The sequence below is a fragment of the Lissotriton helveticus genome, chromosome 4_1 (assembly GCF_964261635.1).
Source record: "Lissotriton helveticus chromosome 4_1, aLisHel1.1, whole genome shotgun sequence".
Taxonomy (NCBI): Eukaryota; Metazoa; Chordata; class Amphibia; order Caudata; family Salamandridae; genus Lissotriton; species Lissotriton helveticus.
Window position 1 is genome coordinate 1,057,689,474 of NC_136063.1, and position 12,879 is coordinate 1,057,702,352.

At 48.0% G+C, this 12,879-nt stretch overlaps 1 protein-coding gene across 6 annotated transcripts in view; it reads right to left on the bottom strand.

Annotated features, from left to right (window-relative positions):
• CTNND2 (catenin delta 2) overlaps positions 1-12,879 on the bottom strand; it is a 3,216,642-nt gene that overhangs the window by 1,482,217 nt on the left and 1,721,546 nt on the right. For 4 of the 6 annotated variants that reach the window (XM_078687655.1, XM_078687652.1, XM_078687651.1 and 1 more), the window contains exon 9: positions 4,212-4,289. The exons of the other annotated variants lie outside the window; for them this stretch is intronic. In XM_078687655.1, coding sequence (XP_078543781.1) covers positions 4,212-4,289 — 78 coding nt within the window. The remainder of the gene's footprint in view (positions 1-4,211; positions 4,290-12,879) is intronic. 6 annotated transcript variants of the gene reach the window in all.

A 12,879-nucleotide genomic window follows, 5' to 3' on the forward strand; every position in this document is an offset into this window, starting at 1 on the left:
CCAGGGATGGTGTTATCAGAGGTGGGCGAGGCAGTGATAGCTCAAGCCAGGCCCGTACCGGACTCCAGTTCAGCTCGAGGTGCTGATAGAACGTAAAGCTCACCAGCTTCTACCTACCTGCCACCCTTACCCCGCCCAGGATGTGGCTTTAGGGCCAGAGCTGTAGACTTTAGAACGGGGGAACCAGGTTCGAGTCTGGGCGTCGGATCAACATACCGTGATCCTGAACAAATAATAAATATCCCCATGCTTAGAAACGATGCACGCGACCTTGTGTAAGAACATTTATTGTACAGTTAGTTAAAACCTTTAAAAAGCATTTCTAGCGCCATGAAACAAGATTAATCGAGACACTTAAAAGTTCCCACAGCTGTGCCCAGAATACAGTAAATGAATAAATAGTATGATATGGACCCCTACCATAGGGTAGGGGTTCTGCAAATCGCCGGCCCGTCAGCACTCCCCTGCCGAGACAGACTGTCTCCACTCATTCTAAATGCGATGGTGGTGGCGCGCATGACACGTCAGAAGAGCTCAGCGGGGGGGCCACATTGGTGTCACCCCAATTGACAGTGTCACCCGGTGAGGTCCGCACCCCGCACCCCCCTAGTGACGCCACTGACAGTCGGACAGTCAACCGCGGTTGTGGTGGTCTGGAGACTGCCCGAGCAGTCGGCAATCAGACTGCCACATTAGGATTTGACCGCCGTGCTGGTGGTTGCAATAGTGCCCTTTTACGCCGCAGCTTGTGTTGTAGCCCATAAAAAGGGCTTCAGCACAAGCTGCAGTGTAAACAGGCACTTTGTGCACATCCATACACGTCTGGCAAGCATCATGTGGTGCCTGCCACACGGTGAATGGATGTGTAGGGGGCACTACACGGCCACCTTATAGTGGCTGACGGGGGCCCTGCTTGGGGCCCCCAAATTCCATTTGTGGCTGCCTTTTCATGGCGGTCCGAAAAGGCAGCCAGAAAGGGACATTATGATCCCTATAGTGGTGCCTGATCTGGCACCGCCCCCATGGTAGGGATGCGATTCTGACTGCCACCCGCAGGATCTTGGATCCTCTCGGAGACGTCTGTCAATCTCCCCGACCTCTGGGGTCCGACGGCCTGCATTGAAATGAGGAGGTTGGACTGACGACCTGTCTGTCGGACAGACCGCCACCTATAGCCTGCCAGTGGTGGTGTGTCAAACATTGTAATGAGGCCCTTAGTGTCAGTTATAGCTACCACACATACTACCCATTGACCTTTGAGGCTCCATCGGTCTCTTCCAGGTCCTTGCCTAATAGAATGCCAACTACCAATTGGCATGCCAGTCGTTGTCATGTACACCGTAGTGCCAGCTGCGAGAGCCTGATAAACCTGCCAGGGCCTAAGGAGGCCGCGGAGGCTTCCAACAATGGCCGGTTTATAATGGGAACATCAGTGGTGTAATCACACAACACACTTCCCTTCGCCAAGGACATATGACAGTCTTTCTGAACGTTACAACTGCCCTTGAGTTTGCAATTGTGCTGCTCTCTGTTGCACAACAGTGCTGAAGCGATCCAGTTTACCATCGATTAAATTTGAATGTGTAAAACAACACGCAATGTGAACCTTTAGAGCCAAGTAGAGAGCGTGTTACAATTGTGCTTGCTTTCTAGCACTGACCTGTGTTTCACTCTAAGCAGCAAAGCAGCGGTAACATGAAGAGGTGAGTTTCATGCAGTCACTGCCTGTTGGGTTGGTGTTTCTTCCGACGCCGTGCTCTACAAAGAACTTAGTAATATGGCGTTTAAAAACAACTTGATGCAAGTCTCTTTTTTTAAAAAAGACCCTAAAATAGGCTATAAGAAATAAGATACACACGGACCTTATATGTAGAATCAAGGGTTCATCGTAGACGTTACATTTTTAAAAGTATCATAAAATTTAGTTAGCAAGCAGGGCCGCCCAGACTATTGCTTGTTAATGTGTTTGGGTGTGATAACGTGCAGCCTTGCGTGTCTCCTGGGCATGAAATATGCAAACCCTTCTTAACGTATATTGCAGAGGACTAGAACGACTTTTCTAGAATGCGGCCTCGCTGCATATATGAGTGAGTAAATTGAAAACGTCAACAATTTACATACAGTAAAGTCTAAGACTACGCCATGTTTCATGTTTCACTGTTTTGTAACATCAGAGAGCTTTTCCTATGTCACAAATATGGGTCCAAACACGGCTCTGAAAATAGTTCTGAAAGAAAACTGCTTCCAACATAAACTACTGCGGTCTGTACAAGAAGTTACACTGTGAAGCTTGTGACTGCTCATGAAAAGGGTTTCTAATGAAGGAAATACTTTAGTCAACTCTGACAATTTTGACACCAAAGATGGAAAGGAACAGAGACAAGGGGACATTCATAAACTGAAGAAAGACAAACATACTACATGTCAAGGACAGAGACTGTTCATACCTTGCGGTTTGTGTCGTTTTTGTGCATTTGTTCCTAGAGGCAACTCTGCCTTATTAGCGCACTCTCTGGAAGAGATAGACGTACGTGTGTCACCAGGGACTGGGGATGACGACTGAAAGCCAAAGTTCAGAGGTGCACTTCGCTTACACCCACTCCATCTGACTGTCAGAGCAGGCATGAGCCCTGGCTGAGTGCATGCCGTCAGAGACGGACTGGGCATTACAGGTTAGGTTTACATAAGTTCTCAAAACAACGCTGCATTCTATGCTAATTACGTGATGTAAACATCAGTAAAGGGAAAAGGCGTAGCCTGGGCATCTTAAAGTTCAAAGTTTATTCCTATTTGTATGAGTAATTACAATCATTGTAAACATTACAATAAAAAGAGCACCTTGAAGTTGGACAAGGCGACCGGTCTGGGGCAGTGGCCAATGGTGGCCGTGTTTTGAATTTTTACCGGTCTCCCTGGGTCGGCAGCGATTGGTTGCCATGGGATCGGCAGGGCCTCCTAGGGGAGCATCAGGGTCAACAGAATAATGTAAATAATGGGCAAGGCTACCTGGTTTCCCTTTCTCTGCTAGCTGCCCCTGACAACCGCCAACGCTCCCCTTCCCTTTAGGTATGTAGACAACCTTGGTGTAAAGAATATAAGTGCAGACAAATCCAGAATGGAACCAGGTTTTAAGCCTTTCGCTCAAGCCGGGGCAGACATACTACGGTCTTTATTGGAAGGCTGATCATGTCCACTACAGCGATTATCCATAGCCAGCCAGCGTATTCCATCACACAGCCCTGGGATACTGGGGGATGGTGGCTGCGCCAGGGGACCAAGGTATGGCCTGGGTTGTAAGTCCCATCTCCCAACGGGTGCCAGGAAGGATCCCTGTATCGAGTTGGTTCTGGCATGGTTGTTTGGGAGACCAGATGTCATGCTGCCCCAAACTCCCTCTTTCTAGAGGGGGCAGGTGAGGTCGCCTGTAAAGGACAACTTATTGAGGGACCAGCAGGGTTTCATCCCGGATCCAAGCCAATTGAATCAGTTGATAACACAAGGGGCCTGAGGGGTGGTCAACCATGACTCCTTTGGAGTCTTTTGTAGGAACTTTCATGTATTATTATCCAGTATTTGCTAGGAATTTCATGTATTAGTTATGTCCATGTGATAACCACAATGCTATACTGTACATATTGTATTCTCTAAGGCAATAATGACATCTTGCATTGGGTCCCTCTGCATAACCAGTTATACATTTATGGGTTCCTAAAGTCTGGCTTGGGATATGACAAGTATCGCTGAGGCCCCCCACCTGTAACCTGTTATTTCCCATACTCGAGTCTCAGAGAGCGGCCTAGTATAAAATCAGTCTGCTGTGAGTCGGAAGGCAGGACCCTGCTCACTCTGTGTCACACTGGCGTGAGTTAACCAGAAGTACTCTTTTAAACTTCCTTCTGAAGATACGCACACCTTCTTGGGAGAAGATTATATTAATCCTGATGTTCCACAAAACAGAATTGAGCTCTGACCGTCCTGTATAGAAATCTAAATTAAGTGTGCTGCATAGTTATTAAGAGACTGACTTCTGTTAGCATTCTGTTTTATGGTAATAATCCACTCACCAAAGTCGACCATTAGTTCAAACAACGTTCGAAGAGGGCATTTATTTATAATAAACGACTGCATATTTTTATACATATTTTCAATGTATCTAGGGGCAATAACCCACATTCAGAGAAAAAAAAACATTGGAAAGAATATTCACATACCTCTCAACTCTCCCACAGAGAAATCGGGGACAACACTCTTAAAAATCAGGGACATAGGATCAAAATCAGGGACAGTCTCTGAAAAGTGAGGAATAGAGACTTGAAACAGTGGAAGAATTTGCTCACATTTGAAAAAGTATTACAGCATTACAAAGAGAATACAATTCATATTACGGCAATAGAAATCTGGGTGGTGCAGATGAACACCACCAGATATTCTAACTTTGCTGAGATAATCTCATCCAAAATTAGAGATACTAGAGAGGTATTCAAATGATATTATGAATATCTGTAAAAAGGTATGGAATGAGAAACAACCTATCGGGCACCTCGAAAGGCAAATGCCAACATTATCCTCATGGAAAAAGGATTTGAAGTCCAGATCTGTTAAACGACACTGACATGAACATGGAACAGAAAGGGAAGAATACGAGTAGAAAATGACATTGATGTAACTGCCAGGAGACTGTGTGCACGCACACTCACGATCTCACACATTCACATAGAAAAATACACAATACTACACACAAACACACACGTATACAAGCATGCATAGGCACGCAGACGCATGCACGCACACACACTGGAGATTGATTGCAATTGGAATAGAAATGGAAATGGTGGACGGCTAGATTGGAAAACAGTGTTGACATTAAACAGTAGGCTTAAATCGGACGTACATAGGAGTTCACGACTGAAACCAATATAAATGATCAACACAAAGCATGAAGTCTGCGCCATTTTAGAATGCCTATTTCAAAGTAAATCAAGATATTTCACGCAGAGGAATTGGAGCCCTTCTCCAGTCGTCTGTGGCGCAGTGACCTCAGAAGCGGAAACAAGTGACGTCTACCACCTCACATCTGAGTTCTTACTGCACATATGGGGGCTGCGTTATGAACGCAGCTCCGGTTCAGGTACAGCTTCTGCAATGCATCAAAATAATCTTAAACTACGTATTTGGTCTGCACTTCGCTCTACTTTGCATTTCCTGGACATCCCAGCTAAACCTTTTTGGGATATTACAAGAACTGATACACAACAGCGATACATCTGTTGCATAGTACATTGCAAATTATTCTGGCTGTCATCTATCACGTGGAACGCTTGGAGACAAAATAAGTCACATAAAAAATTGCTTATCAGGGTGCAGAGATTTCAAGGTTGAAGTTACATATCAATAAAATATTGTGGAGCATGTGACTAGGAGTGAAAAGATGCAGTGTGAGCTGTAAAGTTGGTGTGGACAATGATGTGCACAACGCTGGTTTAGGGTATGTTTAAGTATTTATTCATTAATTGCATATATGACTGATGAGCGCCGGCCGGCGATTCCGATCGCTACTTCGTCTCCGCGCGCACTGGGCGATGCGCGCGCAGCTTTCCAACATGGCCGACGCACGTCACGTCTACGTGACGTGCATAAACTAGAATGCGCCCGCTACATATCTCCCCCTTTTTATCAAACTTTAATAAGTCACTTACAGTTCATCGTCCAATTCAAAATCTCGATATCTGGAAGGTCTTACCACCTGCCTTCCACTTTTTGTGACCCTGACTAGGTTCTCCATTGTCTCTTGACTCTGCAACTCATGGCTTGCTGTTCCTTCATTCAGAGTTCCTTCTTCATGCGTGCTTCTCTCCAACCTGTCCCATTCCATTCCTTGACTTCCGTTTTCTCATTCCTCTTCACTTTCCGTTCCAGCTCTCACTCCTCCTTGCTGCTCAGCGGCCTCTTGGCTCCTCTCCACCTCTGAACCTTCTTTGTCTTCCCAATCGGTGCCCTGTTGCTCCCAGCCCAAAACCTTATTGCACCTGGCCATGCGGTCTTGGGACCACACGTTCCCATCACTTAATAGGGCTGCCCGATCATACACTTCTACAACTTGCAACGGCTTGCTGTACTTGCTGTCTCCCTTCTTCTGTAGGGTGGCCAATCTTACTCTTACCCACTCTCCTTGCTCCAGGCCTGTACCTTTGACATTCCTTCGTTTGTTGTAGTGGTTGCTGTAAATTGTCTGTGCTTTTTCCAGGTTGGCCCGCACCACTGCAGGGGACCATTCACTGGTGATGAGCTTTTCCTTCCAAATTCTGTTGTCGTGGGTAAAAGGTTCACGTCCTCTCAATATTTGGAATGGACTATACCCCGTGCCGGTGGGGGTTATCCTGTAGGCCCATACCATGTTCTCTAGCGCCTTCTCCCAGTTCTGTTCACTTGATATGGCTGCTTGTATGGCTCCCATCACTACCCTGTTAAATCTCTCCACTAAACCGTTACCGGCCGGATGGTAGATTGCAGTGTGTTTGACAGTAACGCCATTTCTTTGCATGAACTTGATCCACTTTTCTGACGTGAACTGGGGTCCATTGTCACTCAAGATCGATTTCGGTATTCCTTCCCTCGTGAAAGTCTCTGACAGAAACTTAAGGATGTTCTCCGTGTCCATGGACTCAGCTACTCTCAACTCTGGCCACTTTGAATATCGATCCATGAGCACACACACATATTTCTGTGTGCCTTGGTCATCTAGGACCGGTCCCAAAATGTCTATGGATAGTTCTTCCCACGGATTTGAAGGGGGATCAAACTTTCCTATCGCTGGTCTCAACGGTTTTAATGTCTTGTCCGCCCGTTGACATTGTGGACACTCCCTGACATGCCTTTCAGCCCTTATGTCCATGCCTGGCCACCAGTAATTTTGTTTTGCACGTGCCTTGAGTTTCCCTATGCCCAGGTGTCCCTCATGTAGCAAGTCCATAAGTTTCGAGGTGAGGTTCCTTGGGGGAATCACCTTATCTCCCCTGTATAGGAAGATCCCTTTGTCTCCTATCGACAGTTCTTCCCGCACTTCGAAGTACGGCTTGAGGCTTGCCCTCACGTTTCTTTTGTCCGGCCATCCATGTACGATGTGCCCCTTCACTTCCTTTATGTCGGTGTCCTCTTCATATGACTCTGTCCATTCTTGTAGACTGATTATTTTCTCTTGGTCCTCTATTAGAGCTACCAAATCCCCACTGCCGACAGGGTCTTCCTCTCCTGGCTCCATGGCAGCTGCCCTGCTCAGATAATCCGCTACTCGGTTCCGGCTCCCGGGAATGTACTCAACGTCGTACCTGAACTCGAGCAACTTTAGAGACATCTTGGATATCCGGGGAGTGGCACTGGCATGTCCACTTGACGTTAGCACCTTCACCAACGGTTTGTGGTCTGTTCTGAGTAGGAAGCGTGTTCCCCACAGAAATTGCCGGAATCTCGCCATGGCCCATACGACCGCCAGCATTTCTTTCTCAATCACGCTGTATTTGCTCTCCGTATCTGTCAATGCTCTGGATGCAAAACTGATGGTCTCCATTTCCCCTCTTCCTCTGTCTTGCATGAGTACAGCGCCCAGGCCCTTGTCGCTGGCATCTGTCGTCAGTACGGTGGTGCCTTGTGGGTCGTAACCTTTGAGGGGAACCGCTCCTGTAACATCCTTTTTGATAGATTCGAACTCTGCTTGGGCTTCTGGTGTCCACTGGAACACTGTGCTGTCCCTGGTCAACAGCCTCAAGTTGTGGGTCTTGGAAGCGAAGTGTACCACAAACTTGCTGTAGTACTCCGCCATCCCCAGGAACGACCTGACCTCTTCCTTGTTCCTGGGCGGGGGTGCTTCAGCGATGGCTTTGACGTTATCCGATTTGGGGGTAACACCCTGTCGTCCGATCTCGTGACCTAGGTACGTTACCGACTGCAGTCCCAACCGACACTTCGACCACTCCGCCGTAAGGCCTTTGTTCTCTAGTGTTTTCAACACTTTTCCCAGTTTCTGATCGTGATCCTGCTGGTCTCGCCCCATGACCAAAATGTCATCCTGGAAATACTGGACGTCCTTACAGTCTCTGAAAAGTTGGTGCATCATTTTCTGGAAGACAGCGGCTGCTGATGCCAGCCCAAAAGGCATCCGACAAAATTGGTAACATCCAAACGGGGTGATGAAGGATGTGAGCCGTTTGCTGTCCGGGTGAAGTGCAATTTGGTGATAGGCCGAGGTCAAGTCGATAGTGGAGTACCACTGCACCCCCCTGGTCTTGGTCAACATTTCCTCGATTCTAGGGAGGGGAAATTTCTCCACAACAATATTCTTATTCAGTTCTCTCAGATCCACGCAGAGCCGGACCTTCCCATTTGGCTTCATTACGACCACCAAAGGCGCCAACCATTCTGCACAGGTTATCGGCTCTATTATTCCCTTCTTTTCCAGCTCCTGGAGTTCATTTTGGACTGCTTCTCTCACCGCCATTGGCACATTCCTCACTTTGTGGGCTACCGGAATGGCCCCTTCCTTGAGTGCAATCCTGTGTTGGAAGTTTTCCATCCGTCCCACCGTGCCTCCAAACACTTTTGGGTAGTTCTCCTTCCACTTGTTCAGGTCCGGCCATTCCTCTTGCTCGGTGAGTAATATTTGCTCCTTTCCTCCTGGATCCAGTTTTATTCCTAGGTCGCCCTGGTCTAGCCATCCCAGGACCGAGGGTCCCTTTTCTGCAATGTACAGCTTGCACCATGCTGACCGGCCCCTGAATTCGAACAGTAGGCGGCGGAACCCCACCATGGGAATGCGGTCGCCATTGTAAGTGACCGGCCGGATGTCTAGCTTTTCCAACTCCGGTCCCAACTTGGGTCTGAACATTTCTACCCACACTGCCTGTTGGATGATGGTAAAGGGGGATCCTGTGTCCGCCACCACAGTGATGGTGATGCCTCCCATAGCCATGTCCAGGATGGGTTTTGTGGATTTCCTCCCTTCTATGCTCATTACCTGGTCGTATATGCACAGGACGGTGACCACCTCTTCCTCTGCTACCTCCTCCAGATCTTCTTCACCTTGATCGACGCATTTCACTGTTTCCTTGGGATGTTTCCTCCTACACACCTTCTCATAGTGGCCCAAGATACCGCAGTGTAGGCACTTGGCTCGGAATGCAGGACATCTTCTGTCACGTGCGTCGTGGGACCAGCTGCCACATCTGTAGCACGATTTCTTGCCGTCATTCCCTGTTTGCTTCCCTTGCCATCTGCTGGTTCCTTTGGCTGCTGGGTCCTTGCCTCTTTGGTCCTTACGGTGGTCTCCCTCTTGTATCCTGTTCACCATTGTTGGGGTGGCCACATCTTTCTTGGTCGCTGCAGCACACCTCCTAGCGAGCTCCGCCCTTTTTACGACGACCATTACTTCTTTGAGCGTGGTGTCGCCGCTCGCCCACAACTTGTCTTGGACGTTTGTGCTCGTCGTGTGCATCACAATCTGGTCCTTTATGAATTCATCCTCCCACAGTGCATATTTACACGGGGCCGCCAGTCTCCTCAAGGCCCCTACATATTCCTCTATGGTTTCTCCAGCCCGTTGTTTCCTTTGCTGGAAGTTGAACCTATCCACTGACACACAGATGGTGGGACGGTACCGTTCATCCAGATCTTCCACTGCATGGGCATAGACATCCTTATCCGTGTCCTCTCTCTTCTTGGGCACCAGACTCTTGTAAACCCTGAGACCCTCCGGTCCCAGGTTCAGCAAAAGGATCCGTTTCTTTCTTTGGGGGGTGAATGTTTCCTCATTTTCGTCCTCCAGGACCCCAATGAAATTATCGATATATTCCTTCCAATCCTCCCACTTCATCAGGGGGTCACCAGGTTTCGGTAGGAATTGCACTGGTGCAATTGCATAGCCTGCCGGTGTGCTCATCCTCACCTCCCTGATCTCTGTCGCTTTGACGTCCTTGCTGGTGGGGCTCCCTGGGGCGCTGTCTTTCGCTTCTGTATTGGCGTCCTCTTGGGGACTCCTAGTGCTGGTCCCCACTTCCTCCCCTTTGGTAGCCAGCGCTGTTCCTACCTTCCGCGGTGTCGTGGGAAGGTCTGCACGGTCGTTTATCTACTGCGGGGTGCGGTGTTGCCTCTCCGGCCACTACGCCGCCCCTCCGGTGGTTGTGGCACTGCCACGCTCCTCAATCTGTCGTTCCTTGGTGGGCTCAGCCGTGCCCCCTATGCCCTCCGCAATCTGGCCTTGTGGGGCTGCTCTGCGCTGTGTCCAGGTGATCAGGGAGTTGCCTGCCCTGCTGCTGCCCACGTGGTGGAGGGTTCGATTTATTTCCTGCTGAATTGGCCAGCTGGATCCTCCCGACCTCGTCGCCACTGTAAAGTTGGTGTGGACAATGATGTGCACAACGCTGGTTTAGGGTATGTTTAAGTATTTATTCATTAATTGCATATATGACTGAGGAGCGCCGGCCGGCGCTTCCGATCGCTACTTCGTCTCCGCGCGCACTGGGCGATGCGCGCGCAGCTTTCCAACATGGCCGACGCACGTCACGTCTACGTGACGTGCATAAACTAGAATGCGCCCGCTACATGAGCCATGGTTTTGGCAATGAACCCTTTTTATAGACATTCTTTCCTACACGGCCACACTACGGCCGCTCCATTAGGGCGTCGGAGCGCCGCCCCACTGCTTTCTCGAAGTGCGAGAAGCAGAAAATAAAATGGTATTCAAAATACCATTTTATTTTCTGCTTCTTGCACTGCAAGAAAGCAGAAGGCAGGGGCATGCATATGCCTGGTTGGGGCAGGCGGGAGGGTATGCCTGGTTGGGGGCGAGCGGGTCGGGGAGGAGTGGCTTGCATCACTCTACGTGCCCTTACTGCGCATGCGCACTCTACAGGCACCCGGCTGGGCGCCGTCCGGAACTCCGCACCAATCACAACGCTGCCGTTGTGATTGGCTTACAGGAGGGGAGGGAGCATGCCTGTTCCGGACCAGGAGCAGAGGCGGCACGGGATCCGGTCAGGTAAGTTTTATGTGTTTTACCCACCGTGTATTTCGAGCCGCGACTGAATCAGACCTGTGCCTTATTTATGCTAAAAATAAATTGGCAATAGCCCATGGTTATCCGTGTATAATTCAGAATGACATGCTTCACGTGTGCACATTGTTTCACTCAAAGATGTTTAGACTGGATTTAGAAGAAGGCTGCCTCTTTTTTGAACTTGATAATCTAAGATTTTTGCTTCAGACATAATATGCGGGCAGGGTGAAGATATAGCACTGCCTCCTTGAACCTGTGACACACAGAATTAATATCTAATGTGCAATAATTATTTAAATTAAATCTCCCTTGGCCGAAATGTACATGAAGCCATTGTGTACTCACCGGGTTACACAGGAGTGTGCTGTGGAAAGAACCAATTTGCGTCAAGAGCGTCGGTGAAAGGCTGTGTGTTGTGCTGGCGGAGTTCTGGGTTGGAACTGGGAGGCATGTGTGCAAGTAGTCATGAGTGATGAAATATATGAGGCCGTAAACAGTGCATTGCAGGTGGTAAGTTAAAGTTTGCTCAGCAAACTATAACTGCTGAATTTCTCCGGCGCCGCAGGATTGTGCGGCTCCGCAGCTGGTGTGATTATCAGCGCAGTGGGACAGTTTGGCACAAACGTTGAACGGGATGGACTTTGCCTGTACACCTGTGATCGTGATATTGTATTTTATTGATGGTACTGCCTGCGGCGCACTTGGGATGTATTTAATGAACTACTGGCCCCAGAATGCATTTCGAATACATTATTCACTTGAATGTGATTGAAGAATGGAAATAAATAATGGACTAATACTGGTGTTCGTTTTGTTGGCAGTTCATTGATATGCAGAAAGCCTTTGAGGAAGGACGCTAGCCCGAAACGCGTTAGGCTCTGCTGGCGCTGGGTGCACTGGTACCTTCCCTTACCTGGAGTGAGCCCCGCTCTTGGGCACGTGTGGAAATACATATATCAGAGCCGGAGGGCAGAGCACTGTCGAGTGCTTCTCTAAAGCTGAGGACAATTTGTGGAATATACATATATATATATACATATATATATATATATATATATATATATATATATATATCACCAATTCCTCCGTGTACAGACGCTTGCCTTCCACTTGAAAGAAATGAGAGCGAACCACAACTTCTGTGCTTTAGTCAGTGTTTATTTTGCCAGAACAAACACCATGACTTGTTTCGGTCTTTACAAGACCTTGATCACAGTATATATAATTTTCTTCTAGTAGCTGAGTGACATTGTGTGTGTATGTGTGTGTGTGTGTGTGTACACACACACACACACACACAATTAGGATAACATCAAGAGAAAATAATGAAAAGCTCTCCGCCCCCTTCATCAGAGAATGGATGTCTAAACCAGCAGACAAAGGTGGTGCAGTGGTTGACATTAAATTAAGTGATTTTACCAAAGAGAGGAAGAGCAATGGATACCAACTTTTACAATCAATTACCACAAAAAACATAACCAAGGAAATTAAGATTTTGTCTGTAAAATACAAGAGCCTAAATCTCATTGTTTGAACAGCTGCAGGCATGCTTGTTCATAAAAAGCTTAGGCATAGGAGATTTTATATGCTTCCAAAGTGCAAGACCTGACCAACCCTGACAGGCCCATGATGTCTGATAATGATACAGCAAACGGGAAGCTACCTTTATTTGTGGGCCATCACCTCTAGGCTATTGTCCAATACCCATCATTTATTAAGGATGCCAGTCACTTTCTTCAGAGTACAGAGCAATTAAACCAAACCTACAAATTTGATGTTGACACTCTGCCCGCTGCATTTGATAGTATAGCCCAATACACCAACATACCGCACTA